Source organism: Panthera pardus, unplaced genomic scaffold (assembly GCF_024362965.1).
Source record: "Panthera pardus isolate Hobbes unplaced genomic scaffold, ASM2436296v1 HiC_scaffold_27, whole genome shotgun sequence".
Lineage (NCBI taxonomy): Eukaryota > Metazoa > Chordata > Mammalia > Carnivora > Felidae > Panthera > Panthera pardus.
The window spans coordinates 122,463,099-122,481,975 of NW_026526843.1; the positions used below are offsets into that span (position 1 = coordinate 122,463,099).

The following is an 18,877-nucleotide window of genomic DNA, read 5'->3' on the forward strand; positions in this document are numbered from 1 at the left end:
CAAAGGGGATACTGATGTTAAAACAAACAAAAAAGTCTACTAGTTTATCCCAGACTATCCCATGTTGGGTATGTGCTTGGAATGGCACGTTGGCTCTGAATCAGATAAAATATGACTGCCAGTCTTGTCACTGTGAGCCCTTGTTACAGAGATGATCATGAAATAGAGCGTTCAGACAGACAGTATCTTCCCAGGGACTTTCCACGGGGCCTAGTATCACAACACTTGTGCTTAATGAACAAATTTTTATTCCAGTGGATCTAGCCAGGAGAGGAATAAGGTAGTTTTCCTTACAAACCCACTGTTTACCCGAGTGTGAGATATGAAATAAGGTTTTTGAAACTTCAGGAAGACATCTAGGAAATGAGGATAACCCATAAATTGTAAAGGGATGTCTAAAACAGACCTACCCATGTATAATTTTCCTTTCACGGTCATCAAACCGATTTAACCAGGAGACGGTATGAAAAAAATCACGTGTTCAATTTACAAAGGTATATACTCAGCTTTAGAACATGTGCAAGAGAAATTCGGCCATTTGGAAGCACTTAATGTATACTTTGAAAATACAGGGCTTCCTCAAAATCGTATATGTGATGTTGCTCCTGGAATATAATTTTATTGAGGTTCATACACCTTCCAGGCTTGAAGAAAAAAATGACTTTATGGTAAGTGAAAATAAAATCTCCTATGCCAAGATTTTCCATTATTGTCACTTTCTGGGATGTGTGTCAGAGGACCGCTTTGTGAGCGATGGTTTGGAGGGCACAGTAGGTGTGAGATGCCACTGAGCAACCTCGAGTCTTTCTTCTTTCTGTGCTTCTACATCAGGGCATTTTCTGTGCATGTTGGGGCGTTTTCTGTCACTGCACCGTGTATCCTGCATCAGCACGAGCCAGCAGCTGAGTCCTTGGTCCATATAGATCAAGAGCAGAGCTTGGAGGTGCCTGTCCATCAATGTCTCCATTTTTGCAAGATGCCTTTGCCATATTCTTTTTTTAATTTGAATGTTTTCCTAATTTTTTGTAATTCTTCTAATGGCCAGAGTAATCTAGAGTCTACAAAACCAAAGAATACAGACACACACAGCAGAAAGGAAGTGCCTTTAGAGACCCCGCCCCTGATGGCCAGCCCGGTTGATGGTTTACGGTATAAGTTTCACTGTTTATATGTCGCCAGTGTGGTATAATACGAAGACACCATTCTTATTAAGAGGATTTGACACAAACTCTACACATGGTTTTTGTAGTTTTCCTTTCTTACAGAAGTAGGTACTGGGATATTTTTCAGTGTCAATGCATTTTTGTCCACGATTGTGTTTTTTGTCCTAAGAATTCCATTTTCTATCCCTTGAGCACTTTTCTATTGGATTGTCCATCTTCTTCTTATTGATTTGTTTGGGCTCTTTACATATGAAGGACATTAATAACCTACTTGATGTAGATTACAAATATTTTTCTGCCTTTTTTTGTTTGTCTTTTCATTTTATTTATAGACTCTTACGTGGTGAATTTCTGTGGTTGGATTCGTCAGCCTCTCCTTTGTGACTTTAGGGATTGACAGTGAGCTTTAAAAAGGTTTTCCCTGCCTCCCAAATTATATGCGTTTGTCTCTTGTGTTCCCTCCAAATATGTTTATAGTCTCACGTTTTACAGTAAGGTACTCATATGGAAAAGAACACGTGTGTGTGACCATGTGCTGTCATTTGCTCATTATTATGGCTGTCGGTCTTTGGTGGTCCATGCTCTTGGCTAGTGTGGGACTGACCTCTCAGGACTTCAGGAGGATGGGTTGTGGTGCCCAGGGTAGGCAGCAGGTGAGGCCCTTTGTGCAAGGTGTGTGTAGAGAACTCATGAGGCCCCTGTGGCCACTGCAAGCCAGGTGGGTGTAGTCCGGGGGTCACTTCCCTCGGTGACCGCACGAGCTGATTCACCAGGCAAGGTCTGCTCTGTGAGTGGGCAGTGGTGATGGGCTCACACCTGTGTTGTCGGCACTGGACTTGGTGCGAAGGCATATCAGGGATGGTGGGATGCAGGGATGGTGGTGACGGGCCCTTTACTACCTGTTTGTTCCTCCTGCCCAGGGACACAAAGCCTTCAGATCACACAGGGAGGGGCTGTCCGCAAATGCCCCCAAAAGGAGATTCCTGCTCTGCTCCCCGGTATCTTCCCGGGCAGTGAATCAGGAGCAGGGGGCTGATCCCACACAGCATCCTGCCCTTACCTGTGCTCATCCTGAAGGTCCAGGTATGCTCCTGGGATCCCACTCTGCTTTGCCTGGATGGTCTCGAATTACATTTACCCTAGATTAGTTTCACTTCCTTTTTTAAATTTTTTTTTTTAACATTTCATTCATTTTTTGAGAGACACACAGAGTGCAAGCGGAGACAAGGCAGAAAGAGAGGGAGGTACGAAATCTGGAGCAGGTTCCAGGCTCTGAGCTCTCAGCACAGAGCCCAACATGGGGCTCGAACTCACAAACTGTGAGGTCATGCCCTGAGCCAAAGTCAGGCACTTAACTGACTGAGCCACCCTAGATTAGTTTCACTTTCAGACAATCAGGAAAAGGGGTGGGGGGCAGAGACTAGTGTGTGTCCACACTGTTTCCAGCATATTCAACAATCAGTGTTAAAGCTATTATTGATTTTTACACTTAGAACAGGAAAAAAAAAATTAGAGATCATTCGAAAACATTTCTACCACATTATTGAATGTATGATTCAACCAAAAGCAAGCAATTTGTGACTCTGGCCCCGTGTTCCACCTAGTAAGACTGCCCTTGAAAGGCTGTTAGGGACTTAAGCTGTTCTCGGCCATGTAAATTAGGGACATGGTGTCCAATGTTGGATTCCCGCCCTGGCTCTCCTGCTTTCCTCTGCCCCTTGAGAATGTCCCATCGCCACACCATTACCACCACCTCCTGCTGTAATGACATTGAAGCTCTGATAATAAGCCTGCACATCTGTACCTTGGGCTACTTTCTCTCTCCGGGTATCCTACATCCATAGTTCCGGGCATCCTGTATCCCTAGTTCCGGGCATCTTGCATCCATAGTTCCGGGCATCCTGCATCCACAGTAATCCTCATTCAGTACTCCCCGCATGGGACTGCATTACTCCATTTTGCCCATACGGAAACCGAGGCACATGGAAGGGAAGGGGTAGAGGCAGGATTCAGACCCTAGAGCCTGCCTTTATGTCCCAGGCAGTGCTGACTGGGAGAGATGGCCCCATGACATGTGGCTTCTGCATGTTGGGGGCAGCACAGGTGCTGGGGAAGGGGTAGGCTCTGGGGCCAGATTCCTGACATGGCAGCTGCACCCCTTCCCCAGCACCTGCTGGCTGCCAAGCCTGGGAAGGTTACCAGTCTCACTGGGTGTGTATTTCCTCATCTGTAAAATGGGGTTATACCATTGCCTATCTTGCCAGGAGGTGTGGGAGCATGCGTGGGATACAAATGTGTGCTGTTCTTATTATCATGTCAGCACACACACACCTTGCACTGACTCCCTTCTCTCATTGTGTAGAGATGGGAAGCATGTGGCAATAGATGTCCCAGGGCACAGTTGCGTGTGTTATGTGGGTTTGATATCTCCCCATGAGAAAATGGAATGAATAGAATCTTTCTATAGTCTCTGTCGTCTGAGATCACGGGGCCATGTCCGTCTTCCTAGAGTGTGAGAACTGTGTCTCCAACAAGTCTTGTGGAGAGGGAGTTCAGGATGGCTCAGAGTCGGCTGTTTGGTGACCTCATGTGTTCTGAGGTACTCACTGGGTTCACCCACTGGAGACGCATCTCTCAATATGGCAGCCGGAGCTCCAGATTGGAGACGGTGATGGCTGAGTGCTCTTCTGCTAACTTAGGCATATAAACCTTTGTGAAGGAAAGCTTCTTTCTGGCAGAACTCTTTATATCACTTTATTTGCTCCCAATCAGTACAGAAAAAAAAGTGAAGATAGATTATGAAGTAGCATGTTTTATTAAAACGACTCCTTCTCAGTCCAAAATAGATCTTGTCCACTCGGTATTCCAAGATAGCAATGAAGCAAATAATTTATTTATTTATTTTTTAATTTTTTTTTTAACGTTTATTTATTTTTGAGACAGAGAGACAGAGCATGAACGGGGGAGGGTCAGAGAGAGAGGGAGACACAGAATCTGAAACAGGCTCCAGGCTCTGAGCTGTCATCACAGAGCCCGACGCGGGGCTTGAACTCACGGACCATGATCATGACCTGAGCCGAAGTCGGACACTCAACCGACTGAGCCACCCAGGCGCCCCTGAATCAAAGAATTTAAATGGGAACAGACCTCTGTCATTTCTGGAGTTAACAGACCTCTGTCATTCTGGAGTGCTTGCTGAACTGAACACATGATGTCATGAGGTTGTAAAACAAACAGTGACATTCACCTACAGATTCCCTTTGAGTCAGTCGTGGCAAAATGTAACTTCTGCTCCTGTTCACATTTCTGGTGAGTAGAAAATGGTTATCAAAAGAACACTGTTGTCATAATATTTTTTCATTCTGATATAAGACAGTAGTTGAGAGAGAAGAAATACGACAAAATTACAACATTTTACCTATTTTAACTTTAATCATGGGAAGGTAAAATTGGGCTGTCAGGTACCTTTGTCGTATGGCTGTTTGTTTCCTGCCAAATTTGATCAGTAACAACCATCTTATAAATGCATTTATGCATCTGAATTTGAGCAGGTAAATATGCCGTACTTTACGAAGAAGGAAAGCTGCAGAAAATGAGCTTCTCTGACAATCTCTGAAGCTTCGAGTACCGACTCTGAGAAAAAACATTCGCTTTGTTTGTACAACTTGACATTTTGGTTTCATTTCATGCTCCCTTGCAGCTAAGCAAAGTGGAGGAAGGAAAGTAAAGGGACGTTATGACTTATTTTGAAATGGAGGGAATTACCCTATTTGCAAATAGGGTAGATGCTTCCGTCTTAGAAATGCTTTGTCGTGTTATCCGCAGGGGGCTTTCTGGGAGGGCGTCCCAGCAGCGGGATGCTTCTGTACAAAACACAGCTCTTCTGGAGACTTGCTCTTACGGCACTGGCCACGGAGGGTTGCAGTCTGTTGGATTGGGAGAAGAGAAGGGGAATCCTTGAGCAGAACGCTGTAAACAGACTGAGGACAGCCACAAGCATTGGTGCGTGTGGACAGAATCCAGAGGGGAGAGTATACACTCACATGCATCCGTGTTTGCGTGAGCACACAGACCCCAAACTGCGAGGAACATGGTGTGTATTTCCTTCCACCCCGTCTCACCAAAAGCCAAGGAATCCTGTAGCTAACTGTGGCTCAGACATGACCTCCCTGTGTGCTTCGTGGCATGTGCCACACTGGCCGTCCTCAGAATGGCTGTCTCTTGGGGTGGGGTCTTTATTCACCTGGAAGAAAGCTTGCGATCCCTCTGCCGGCCGTAGCTCCACGTTCCTCCCCCCGAAGCACTTCCTGATGAGGACAAGTGCAGTTCATGGCTGCCGGACGGGTCTAGGTGGCACTACAAACAGCAGTCGCCGGTCGGGGCCGGCTCTTCCCAAGCTCACTGTCCGAAATGCCAGTTACCTGCATCTGGTATCTGTTTCTCTTTCTGCTCTGAAAGCCAGCATGGGACAGGTGGCAAGGCTTCCCCTTGTTTTAGGAGGAAGGATGACACCCGGGTCTATGACTGTTAAAGCACTGGAGATGAGCCCCTCTGCAAATCTCCCTGGCCCTCTGTGCCATCTGCACGGCAGGGTCAGACATCTGTGCACTTGGGGAGCCTCCTGGCGTCTGAAAGTGGAACCCCTCCTGCCGCTAGACGTGAGCCCCTCAGACACGTTTATCAGGCTTCGTCGCTCAGTGCTTTTCAAGGAGTAAAGGAATGGAATTGCTAACAGAGAGCCAGTATGAGGACTCACGCGTGGTGAGACACAGGCAAGTTATGGCCACTGGGCACGTGAGAGTACAAGCATTCTTCCCCTGTCCCGTGCAGGTGGCCCTAACGGAGTTATTTCTGTCTGTTCCTCCATGAGTCCGTCTGACCCCTTTGCCCACCAGTTGGGCACACTGCATACTTGCTGTGGTCAGTCCTGGGCTCTGCTCTCAACTGCATTCGTATGTTTAATTTTTTATTGTTATTTATTTATTTATTTAAAGTTTACTTTTCTTTATTTTGAGAGAGAGAGGAAGCAGGGGAGGGGCAGAGAGAGAGAGAGAGAGAGAGAGAGAGAGAATGAATCCCAAGCAGGCTCCACACTCTCCGTGCATGTGGACCTCCAACTCACGAACTGTGAGATCATGACCTGAGCTGAAATCAAGAGTTGGATGCTTAACAGACTGAGCCACCTGGACGCCCCTCACCTGCATTCACTTTAAATGCTTTGTTCGTACAGATTAATCCTTATCTTCAACAAAGCATTTTTTTTTTCTCCATCTACCTATTCTTGATTTTATATGTATGCTGCAGGCATGCATGTTTGGAAAGCTTAACGTAAATCACAGTATCGGAAAATCCAACGACAGAGCAGCGAGAATAAAGGAGACAGAGACATCGTGTGTGTTTCCCTTTCTGTTTGGTTTCTTTGTGAGTTTCCAGAAAAACTGCACATGTGACAAAGTAGTCCATTTTCTGCAGAAAGGGGTTTTTGCATCTGTAGCCTAGAGGTATAAGGACTGCAGAGCAGGGATGGAGAAGCTTGGAGGGAAGGCACCGGGGCAGGACCGAGGCGCGTCTGGTGTTCCAAACAAACATTTCGCTGCAATGTGTAGTTGGAGGTGCATTGTGTTCAAATCAACCCTGGTTCTCCAAATTAATTTAGTTTGTAAATCATGAACCTCCAGGCTTCATAAACTCTGTAGCCATGTTCCCGTTTTTGCAAAGCCCAAAGCTTAATTTCACGTTCATGGGCTTGGACAGATATGATTGTTACCTCGAATTTACATCTCCAATTAAAATGAACCAATTTTAACACCGGCGTATAAATCATTCCCGTCACTAAGATGACACTGTAAGTAATCGAGGAAATCAAGTCCCGATGAATTCCAACAGGATTAATAAAACACATGGTCACGTTTCCACAATGCACATAATGGCAACAGCCACCAGTGCAAGAATGGGAAATGTTTATTGGGCAGCAGCTAGCCTGTAAAACGGCGTGGTGATTGTCCGGTAACTTACTGAAATATTTTGCGTGCATGAATTCCTTTACTCCCTGCGGCTGCTCTAGCAGGTATTTTTATCATCTGTAGTTTACAGGCGGGACAGGGAGGTTCCAAGAGGTGAAGCAGCTTGTGCGGGACTGCCCAGTGACCACACGCCCAGCAGAGCACAAGCGGGTGTCTGTCCTGGCGACTTAAACTCAGACCGTAGACCGGTCTGTCCCCCGCTGGCTGCACACTGTCTACAAGACAAGCCCATGTGGTTTGAGCCACCCAGGTGCTTTCAGCTACTGTGTTCGAAGATTCCACCAAGGCATGTCTTCTCGAGTTTGCCTTGTATACTGTATACATGTCTGTGTTCCAAGTTAAACTTCAGACACGGAAAACGGTAGAACATGGATGTGGGTACTAGAGGAGTGTTCTCGGAAGTGTTTCCTCCCCCTTCAGTTAACCATGGAATGCATTGAATTTGCTACTTAAATATTTCAAGGCATGGAAACAAAACATGTGTTGGGACCCAGGATATAGGGTTAAAGCAGTGCTCAGATAAGTTTCCACTGAATACCAATGTGTGTATTTGAAAGGTGAGGTCAGAATTAGGAGTCAGGAATAGGTATGAATACTTGCTTTTTTTCTTTAATTTGTTTAAAGTTTACTTATTCTGAGAGAGAGAGCAGGGTAGGGGCAAAGAGAGAGGGTGACAGAGAATCCCAAGCATGGTCAACACTGCAAGCATGAAGCCCAGTGTGGGGCTCGAACCCACGAACCATGAGATCATGACCTGAGGTGAAATTATGAGTCGGATACTTAACCGACCGAGCCGCTCAGGAGCCGGGGAATACCTGTTCCTTTTAAGTCAGGGCCCAATTGAGGCTGGTCAGAAAATCACATGCAACACTCCCCCTGCAAAGATTTCTTTCATCTGCTTGAATTGGTTGAATTAATGAACCAGATTAAGTGAAGTCATGTATTTAGAGCACGGCACATGGTGCCTTCCATGCATCAAGTTCTCAACAAATACTACCTGCTATTATTATTACTAAGACTTATTATTTCCCAGATGTATAAAACATCTGTGCTTGGAGTGTGCATATGATACCTCCTAATCGATGTGGGTTTCCGTTCGGCTGTGGGCAGGTCCCCCGCGGTGGCTGGCTAACTCCAGGGTAAAGCTCCAGCTTTACGGGGAGATCTCAAGCTCTTAGAAATAGTTCATGGATGAGAAAAGAGTCCATGATGAAAAAGTCAACATGAATTCACTGCATCTTGTGTGTTTTTCTAATGTCGTGATGACTGTTTCCTTTGAGATGGTCCTGTCTGGACCTCACAGTCTGCAGAAGACCCTGACCACCCAGAGCCTGGTAGTACAGATCTCGGGGGAACAGCCAACCTGTCCCTAAGAGCTTGCGATCTCTCCGTAAAGCCAACGCTTCACCCTGTAGTTAGGAAGACGCTACAGGGGACCCGCACACAAGCAAACTGAAGGTCACGTGGATTAGAAGCAAAAGCCAAGAGAGGAGCTTGGTGGGGTGTTAGCCGACGTGGCCAGGAGGGCTGGAATCTGTGCTGTATGTGCAGGGTGTCCGTGAAAGGACGTACAGTGTTCAATTTTGTACCTTCAGTTTCATGGATGATAAAACCCCATGAAAAAAATAACCTAGTCCTAAAATAAAAGTTGAGTATGGGTGATGTGGTTGAGCATCACAAGTAAGAATTCTGAAAGTTTTCGTTTTGTTGAATGTTGTCCGTTTGCCTCTGGATGTTCTCTGCTTACAGCCCAGGTCACACAGCTCTTTCATGGTTGGCTTCCCATGAGGTGTTGCCAGACAAATCCTAGCTGGTATGTTTCTGGAGCTTTCTGTTGGCTTTGATCCAAGGAATGGCCCCGGGGGATATGGGCAACCTCGGACTCCATGACAAAGCCTGGGTTACCCCCAGGGCAGGTTCAGCCGGTGGCCACTCAGAAGACCAAAGGGTGGCACCAGAATTCCTGAACCTCATTTTCTGCCAGACAGTAAAGTCCAGGCAGTAGAATGGATCGAGGGTGGAAGACCGTATGTTCGCTGAGCACAATCCTCTCAAAACTGTTCCCTGCCAGCCTCATCACCTGCTGCTCAGCTCGGCCACCCCCCTGTGATGTGTATGACCCTAGGGAAGCAGTGACCACAGGCACTGGCTTGGGATGGCTTCCTGTGACCCACAGGCATGCCAGCTTTGGGTTTCCTCCCACACACGTGTGTGATTCCCTTGAACAGACACGGACACCATTCCGATTATTTCCAGCAAGTGCAATGCCCTGGAATACACACACACACACACACACACACACACACACACACACACGTTATTGTTAACCCAAGAAGATAGCTGAGTCGAGCACACACACACACACACACACACACACACACATTATTGTTAACCCAAGAAGATAGCTGAGTCGAGCAGCGAAAACACCCCAGATGGTGAGAGCAGGTGCGGGGGATAAATCACACATTACAAGTGTGATGAGGGCAGAGACGGGTTTAATGGAGGAAATCACAACATTATCATAACAACCAGGTACAGCACAAAATAAGGATGCGTTTCCCGGAAACAATAGGAGCTCAGACAGGAACTCACTAAAGCAAGAAGCACCAGCAAAGTGAACAAAGGGTCATCTGTAGAAAAGCAACATTGAAAATTGTAGGCTCTTCCGTTTCTTAACTGCCCTAACAATCCTAATTCTGCATTATTATGTTTCTTTTCCATGTGTAAAAATTAGGTGTTGAAACTGTACCTACATCTCATTATCATTGTTGTTTTGGAAATCTGGAAAATGCCAACCATTTCCTTGTATTGTATGTCAGGGAATATGGCACATTTAGTCGTGTGTCAAACCGTCTAAAAGTACGGTCTTCAGACGGGCACCATTGAGGTCCACAGACATCCCCGCAGATGTACTGAATCAGAATCTTGGTTTTAGCATGGTTCCCAAGGTGATAAATAAGGCCATTAAAATTCGAACAACGCTGATGTGTGATATGCGATAGGTCAAGTTTACCTGCGTTAAGTGGACCTCGCTTCTAGCTGCAGACAGTATATCTATTTGCGCATTGGCAGATATGACATGATGCATGGGGTGTTGGGTATGCTTCTCATCCTACATAAGCTAACAAAGAATTGCCTTTCTAGGGCCGGTGACAGCTAGATTTCTGTGTGCCACTCAATAACAGATTCAGGCTCAGGAGAGCCTGAGGACGTAGGTTAAAGCTAGAACAGTGAGTGCCAAGCATTGCACATGCCTGACCCAGACTCCCAGCCACCAGGAGGTGCCACGGTGAGGGACTGCATGGTTGTGACTTCAGCAGGATTATTTGAGTCCCACCCTTAACCTGTTGATCAGATAGAAGACTTACTAAAATAGTTGTAGGGGGATTTTTCTGGTGTTCCCTGGAGTCCTGTTGAGTACGTGGAAATTTTCTGCATGTTGTTGCAAGAGCTAAGGTACATTGAGCAATCGCAGTGTGACCAGTTCTGGGCTGTCGTGTATGAAGTTCTCCTCGTTTGTGCATCCCGGCAACACTTTCCTATTTTACGTTTTCATCTCTGACTTAGAGGCAAAGAACCCCACAGAGCAAGCTGGGAACCCAGGATTCAAAGTGAGTCTGCCGCTCTCAGGAGCCAGAAGGCAGACCCTGAACCCTTAGTTCTACGTGACAGCTTCTCTCTCGTGTACCATCTAGAATGTGGCCCATGCGTTGGTAAGCCTTCCGTCTCCTGAGTGGCATACCACTGCCTGATTTTCAATAGTGCCTTCACACTCATTTGTCGAGTGAATAAATGGAATGAAGGAACTCTCTAGAATTTAGGCTTCCTCTGCAAGCCGCGTTCATACCTGGAGAAGAAGGAAGGAGCCAGACTTTGACGTTTCCGTGTGTTGTCCTTTTGGTTTACAAAACTCCTCTCTGAAGTGCTCATTTTTTGATAAGCTCGCTCTTGTTTGACCCCAGTGAAATAAAAAAGTGATCTTGAAGTGACTTATTTTCTGTATTTGTTTCATTCAGGCAACAATGTGAGAAAGCTTTGGAAATAACACATTTCACTTAGAAGCTATCCTTCAGCCCACCATCGGTAATTCAAAACTATCATCCCATATAAATTGGTATCATTATACCTTGAGAACCTTACTGAAAAATAATATTTGTGGACCTCTGACTCACAGTGTACTGTCTGAAAGCAAGAATAATACACAGGCATTTGTTCTCACGGGAGATTTCCGTTCAGAATTTTTAGGAGAGAAATATGTTAGAGCTTTATAGGATCAATCTTATGAAAACTTAAACAGTTAACGGGCTTCAGGCTTTACAAATGAGATTCTGGCGTAGGACCTAAATTGTGTGGGATCCAGAGTGTGTCATTTGGGGAAGAAAGAACTAAAAGGAAATCAGAAATCTGACCATTTCTGCACAGATTCAGGCAAATATTCCGCTGTTTGTACATGCCCGATGGCCTCGGCTAGATGCCTTGTGTTAATCCCAGACCAGCTGTATAGGGAACTTTTGATGAAAAAGATGAAGCCATCAGTCTAGGCAATGAATTAAGAAGAATGGATGGAGACAAGGGAAATATCTGATCACGGTCATTAGGAATACTGGGATTTGGAGTAAGACGGAGTCTGTCTGCTAAGTGCACCTGTAGGCTCATCTGGAGATGAAAAGAGCCTACAGGGGAAACAGGAGCTTTAGCTGGCTTGAGCAGAGAACGGGGTCCCCAGGAGGCTCCAAGGGCTTGGATACTCTGCCGTTAACACACAGCCCGTGTTCAGTAGGTGCTTTGTAACACGTATCGGATATCTGGATGAAGAAGTCTCCGACTCAACACTGCATCTGAAAGGCACTTTTTATTTTTTTTTTTTTTTTTTTTTTTTTTTTTTTTTTTTTTTTTTTTTTTTTTTTTTTTTTTATTTTTTTTTTTATTTTTTTTATTTTTTAATATATGAAATTTACTGTCAAATTGGTTTCCATACAACACCCAGTGCTCATCCCAAAAGGTGCCCTCCTCAATACCCATCACCCACCCTGCCCTCCCTCCCACCCCCCATCAACCCTCAGTTTGTTCTCAGTTTTTAACAGTCTCTTATGCTTTGGCTCTCTCCCACTCTAACCTCTTTTTTTTTTTTTTTTTTCCTTCCCCTCCCCCATGGGTTTCTGTTATGTTTCTCAGGATCCACATAAGAGTGAAACCATATGGTATCTGTCTTTCTCTGTATGGCTTATTTCACTTAGCATCACACTCTCCAGTTCCATCCATGTTGCTACAAAAGGCCATATTTCATTTTTTCTCATTGCCACGTAGTATTCCATTGTGTATATAAACCACAATTTCTTTATCCATTCATCAGTTGATGGACATTTAGGCTCTTTCCATAATTTGGCTATTGTTGAGAGTGCCGCTATAAACATTGGGGTACAGGTGCCCCTATGCATCAGTACTCCTGTATCCCTTGGATAAATTCCTAGCAGTGCTATTGCTGGGTCATAGGGTAGGTCTATTTTTAATTTTCTGAGGAACCTCCACACTGCTTTCCAGAGCGGCTGCACCAATTTGCATTCCCACCAACAGTGCAAGAGGGTTCCCGTTTCTCCACATCCTCTCCAGCATCTATAGTCTCCTGATTTCTTCATTTTGGCCACTCTGACTGGCGTGAGGTGGTATCTGAGTGTGGTTTTGATTTGTATTTCCCTGATAAGGAGCGACGTTGAACATCTTTTCATGTGCCTGTTGGCCATCCGGATGTCTTCTTTAGAGAAGTGTCTATTCATGTTTTCTGCCCATTTCTTCACTGGGTTATTTGTTTTTCGGGTGTGGAGTTTGATGAGCTCTTTATAGATTTTGGATACTAGCCCTTTGTCCGATGTGTCATTTGCAAATATCTTTTCCCATTCCGTTGGTTGAAAGGCACTTTTTAAAAAAGTAGTGGGAAGGGGCACCTGGGTGGCTCAGTCGGTTACACATCCGATTCTTCACTTTGGCTCAGGTCATGATCTCACAGTCATGAGTTCAAGCCCTGCGTTGGGCTCTGCTCTGAGCCCAGTGTAGAGCCTGCCTGGGACTCTCTCTCTCCCTCTCCCTCTGTACCCCTCCTGGTCTCACGCTCTCTCTCTCTCTCAAAAAAAAGTAGACTGTTTTTGATCACTTTTACAGAAAAATTAGGTTTACAGAAAAACTGAGTAGAAGGTACAGTTTTCGTATGTTCCCTTTCTTGTGCACATTGTGTACCTAAGAATATCTTGAATTCGCGTAGTACATTTGTTGTAGTTGACGAGCCAACGTTGAAGCATTGTTACCAACTAGAAGTGATTGTTTTCATTAGGGTTCACTGTTTGAGTCCTACATTCTGTGGATCTGGACTGACGTATGATGACACACATCCACCATTACAGTATTGGACACGATACTTTCACTGCCCTAAAAATCCTCTGTGCTGATTCTTTGTCCCCACCCTGCTCAGGCTATGGCAACTACTGATCTGTTTGCTATCTCCATAGCTTTGGCTTTTCCAGAACATCATGTAGTTGGAGTCCTATATTATGTACCTTTTGAGATTGGGATCTTTCACTTGGAAATATGCATTTTAAATTCATCCATGTCTTTTCATGACTAGATAGCTTATTTCTTTTCCGCATGGACAATAGACCATTGGCTGGATGCACTATACTGGATCCATTCACTTGCGAGAGGACATCTTGGTCATTTCCAAAGTTTGCGCAATTATAAACAAAACTGCTATAAATGTTTATGTGCAGGTTTTGTGTGTGTAGAAGTTATCATAGACACCACATTTTAAAGAAACGATGCTAAGTTTCTTCTCAATCTGTGAAAGGTTAATCTTATTTGGAAGGTAGATATATGATTGCCTACCCTTTTGCAAAATGCTAATTATAACTCAAGGAAGTAAACCCTTCAATCCTCTGCTAACTGCTTAGTCTGTTTTTACTTACAAATTGTCATATGAGGGGCAACTGGGTGGCTCAGTTGATTAAGCATCCTATTCTTGATTTCGGCTCAGGTCATGATCTCACAGTTAGTGAGTTTGGGCTCTGTGCTGACAGCGTGGAGCCTGCTTGGGATTCTCTCCCTCCCCCTCTCCCTCTGCCTCTCCCTCTGCCTCTCCCTCTGCCTCTCCCTCTGCCTCTCCCCCTCCCCCTCCCCTCCCCCTCCCCCTCCCCTCCCCCTCCCCCTCCCCTCCCCTCCCCCTCCCCCTCCCTCTGCCTCTGCCTCTCCCTCTGCCTCTCCCTCTGCCTCTCCCTCTCCCTCTCCCACTTGTTCTCTATCACTCACTCAAAATAAATAAAAAGAGACTTAAAAGAAATTGTCATAGGAGCCAAAAGGGGCATTTTCCCTTGAAAACATAGTAGAGGTTATATTGTCTTATTCCTTCTCCCTGTTTCAACTCATTAAGTTAATTATGATACAGCTTAAATTAGAGTTGGAGCCAAACCTCCCCACACACACAGGTGATTTGCCTTGCTGTACCCGATAACACCACAACCCGTGTCTGCTTGATAATGATGTATCATGGGAGACAGATCTGAAATGGCCCTTGTGGATCTTACTCCTTGGTTCTGAGTATGACATTTATGTATACGGTGTGGCTTCTTAGAATGTTTATGATATGAGTTAAAAAATTTGAGAAAGATTGAATATACTGTAGCCCGTAGCATTTACAATCAAATGGGAAACACATGTCTTGTAACAAATGACTTGGGTTTTGCTTTTGGCTCGGAAATCATCTGTGCACCTCCACGGAGAGTTGATGGTGCGATCCTTCCCAACCCTTTCTGAACCACATGGGTGGAGGTGTGGCCCCAAAGTGGGGGGCCCGTCCCCATTGGGGCTTGACCTACGTGCTGGGTACAGTGTGCCCTTACCCAGTTATTACAGCTGCAGGGGACACTTGGTGTCCTTGTAAAATTCTGAAAAGGTTTATTACTCACATAATGAGGGTTTCTGTGGCAAGCAAGGTAGGTCCCGAGCTGGTCCGAAAATAGCTTGAAAGCGATGGGGGAGGAAGCAGGGATTGACTTCAGTGTGCAGGCGGGGGCTGGCGTAGCCTGGTTCCCCCATGAGTACGGCAGGGTGCAGCACCCTGGCTCTCTTATTAGCTGGCTGGGCACATGTAGAATGAGGAGCAGTGAGGCTTTAAGAGCTCTTAGCAGTCAAACATCAAAAGTGGGGTCACACCCTAGTACCTCAATCAGAATATAACTGCACGCATTAACTTACTAAATTTAACTGGTAGCATAGCATATGTGGGTCTCTGTGGAGATCACAAAGTGTATTCCTTACTTTCACCATCATGTTCTTCTGACTTGAGAGCTGGCAACAGCTTCCTCAACAGGCAGCCCATACTTTAGCCCCTTCTGCCTTCAGCCAGCTCCTTTTTTTTTTCTTATGGAAAATTTAGGCATAAATAGAAGCAGACAGAAAAGTGAAGTGAACTTTCACGTGCCCCTGATGCACCTGTAACAACCATGAACTCGTGCCGCATGTTGTTTAATCCGTACCCCATCCTTCCTTCCCTTCTTCCTGCTTGAAAGAAAACAGGTGGCTGTCATATCCTCTCGTCCATGAGTATTTCATGAGACGTCATCATGAGATGTCTTTTTCGCTCCTCTGTGGTTCCCATGGAGTCCATCCGTGTAGCTATGTAAGGTTTGAGACTCTGCCCTTTGGAATCAGATTTCACACTTACTTTCTGGCTTCTCAACTTCCTAACTCTGTGACCATGATGAGGCCCCACCTGCTCCCATCTGCAAAATGGAACCTACACTGTTTAGTCATTAAGGTTCTGTGTGGTCTAAATAAAATACAGATAGTTCTATATCTGTATGTACTGTATTAGAAGAAGACATTCATCATATTTGTAGGCATGTTTGTTCGTGTAAGAAGAACATTGATGGTTTGGGGTTTTGCATTGAATTAGGGGAACTGGTAGACTTCTTCTACTCAGGACCATGCCACGTTCCTCTAAGTGGCTCATGCTCTGTGGTCCTGATTCTTCCAGAGTACTTTCTCAGGTATCAGTCTGCAGAATCCGTCCACGATGCCTAGAGTTTCAGATGATGCTTTTGGATGACACTTGGTTCAATGACTGTAGCTTCCAAGAACCCTGCCACAGTTAGACTTTCTGATTACGTTGCATCCCCCGTTGGGATCGGCGTGGGAAAGCTGTGATGTCCAAGAACATTTCCTTCCCATCTTAAGAGAAGTCGGTGAGAGCAAGTAATCTCCTTTCCTTTTGTAGAGATTGAACTGTGTTAACATTGGCTATCTCTCCCCTTCAGGGCAGATCTTGAAGGTCCTAGATGAGCTGAAACTGGCTAATAACACCCTCATCTACTTCAGTTCGGACCAAGGAGCACACGTGGAAGAGGTGACCCCTAAAGGAGAAGTTCACGGAGGAAGTAACGGAATCTTTAAAGGTGAGGACTCTGTGAAGGTGGGAAGTGCTGATGTGGAGAAGCTGTACCCTCCCCGCTCATGCGCTGGTTGTTTTCCTTGATCTCTGAGCTCTGATGCTGTTCCTCTGCCATTTTCCAATATGCGGGACATCGCTGTGTCACTGGCATTGAACAGCAACGTGGCCATGTCGCGTTTCTGTGTGGTCTCCGTGGGGGTGAAAAGCACGCATTCTGGGTCAAGACATGATGTCGTCTTCACACAAATGTAGCCTCATACCGGATAGCTGGTTAAAACAACAATGCATGTATCAATTACCTGTTGCTGCCAAAACAAAATAACAGAGACTTGTGGCTTAAAACAGCAGTGTTTTTTTTTATATTTATTGATTTATGGAGAGAGAGAGAGCAGGGGAGGGGCAGAGAGAGCGAGAGGCTCCCAGCAGGCTCTGCACTGTCACAGCACAGGGCTTGAACTGTGAGATCATGACCTGAGCTGAAATCAAGAGTCAGATACTTAACCAACTGAGCCACCCAGGTGCCCCAGAACAGCACAGTTTATTAAGTTCTTGTTCTGGAGGTCAGGAGCCTGAAGTGGGTCTCACTGGTCTAAAACCAAGGTGACAGCCGGGCTGTGTCCTCATGCAAGCTCTGGGAAGCATTCCTTTCCTTGTCTTTTCAAGCCTCTGGAGGCCACGTGTGTTCTTTGTCTAATGACCTGTTCTTGCATCTTGGAAGTCAATAATGGTTGCCAGGGGAAGCATGGCTGGGAAGGTGTTAGCCACCCGCTATGCCCGCTCTCTCGTTGTGCTTATGGCTCACCCACTTTAGCGGTCACCCACGTTAGCGCTGGGCCTAAGAAGCAGCACACGGCTTGTCCAGCAACACGAACGAGTGGAGTCATACACATCACAGTGCACCTGTACCGAGGCAGGGCGCTGGACAGAGGGTAACGCGCCGTCTGTCCCAAAGGCAGCGTACCTTATGCTTGGTTTTACATCTTTCTGTGCACGGCTTACAGGCGTCTGAAATTCTGAGCACCTCGGGGCAGGGACCTTTCTTACACGTTTGGTTCCCTGGAATGCAGGGTGGAAAGCATTCCTGTTCCGTGCTGGTCTGGATAACCTGCACGGGGTGTTCATTCCCCTTCCTTGGCTTGCCTTTGTCACCATGCCAGGGCAGAGCATACGTGTGACATTTGATGCGGGTCAGGTGAGCGAACCCAAGTGTTTCATGGGCAGAGGACGAACCCTCCCCAGGCAGCCACTCTTTTCGGCCAGCTTCCTCTGGTTATCGTCTTATTTCAGCGTAGGCGGCAGTCAAAACCCGTGTTGCAATATATTAAGATGAGGTATGTGTGCCATGTTTCCACGAGGTTGTGGCCTGTGTGGAGAGAGCGGTTTTTAGTTTATTTTACAGCTGCCATCGTCTGTAAAGATGGAGTTACAGACTGTGTTCCATGCACACGTTAACCCGCTCATTCGTTCTCCCGCGGAAGGTCTGTGAGGTCCGAAAGTGGGTTATTAGCACCTGGGGATGAGACATGGACTGATAGAAGTAATAGGTACAGTCTTACAGTAATGCAGTCATAGAAGCGGCTACAAAGGAATATGTGATTTAAGAAAGCTACGGAGAGTGGAGACTCCGTTCAGGGAGCGTAGACCAGATGATGGATCCCAGGATGGGGTATGAGCCGGAGGGGGCGGTGGTATTGGCTTGTAGCTTTGAGAGTTGGCTCTTTGAAGATACAAGTGGTGTGGGTGAGGATGAGAGCATCAAGGGTCCTGAATGACGGTCACAGAGCGAGGCTATCATACAGCCCTCACAGCGTGTCGCTAGCTACGTCCTGATTTTCGTTTATAAAAGGGAACCTATCAGATGCGTTATCCATGTTGTCCTGTTTTGCTTGAATGCTGGAAATATCACCAGTGTATTGTGCTCTATCAATATCCCAGCCACTACTCTGTTGCAGAGCTTTATCCCTTTGTCAGATTTAGTTGAAATCGGGCTCCCAGTGAAACATTGATAAAAGGCGATGCCCTAAAAGAAAGATGTGGTTTCCTTCGAGCTGTGGGAAATGACCAAAGACTTCTAAATGTCAAAACATCTGGTTTCCTAAAGCTGCAAATTCCAACAGACTCGCTCGCAGAGGAATCACGCTGCTTAAACTCCCTGATCAAGAGAGCGTCTTTTTCTGAACACTGATGATTTTTACTCTCAATCAAAACCCCTCGGAAAGATCGTTAGTGTATGAGCCCGGTGATTCTGCCGTGTTAGC

General features: G+C 45.9%; 1 protein-coding gene across 3 annotated transcripts in view; it reads left to right on the top strand.

The window, feature by feature from the left end:
* Positions 1–18,877, top strand: part of STS (steroid sulfatase) — a 155,639-nt gene that overhangs the window by 99,098 nt on the left and 37,664 nt on the right. For all 3 annotated transcript variants that reach the window (XM_019417774.2, XM_019417775.2, XM_019417776.2), the window contains exon 8: positions 16,486–16,623. In XM_019417774.2, coding sequence (XP_019273319.2) covers positions 16,486–16,623 — 138 coding nt within the window. The remainder of the gene's footprint in view (positions 1–16,485; positions 16,624–18,877) is intronic.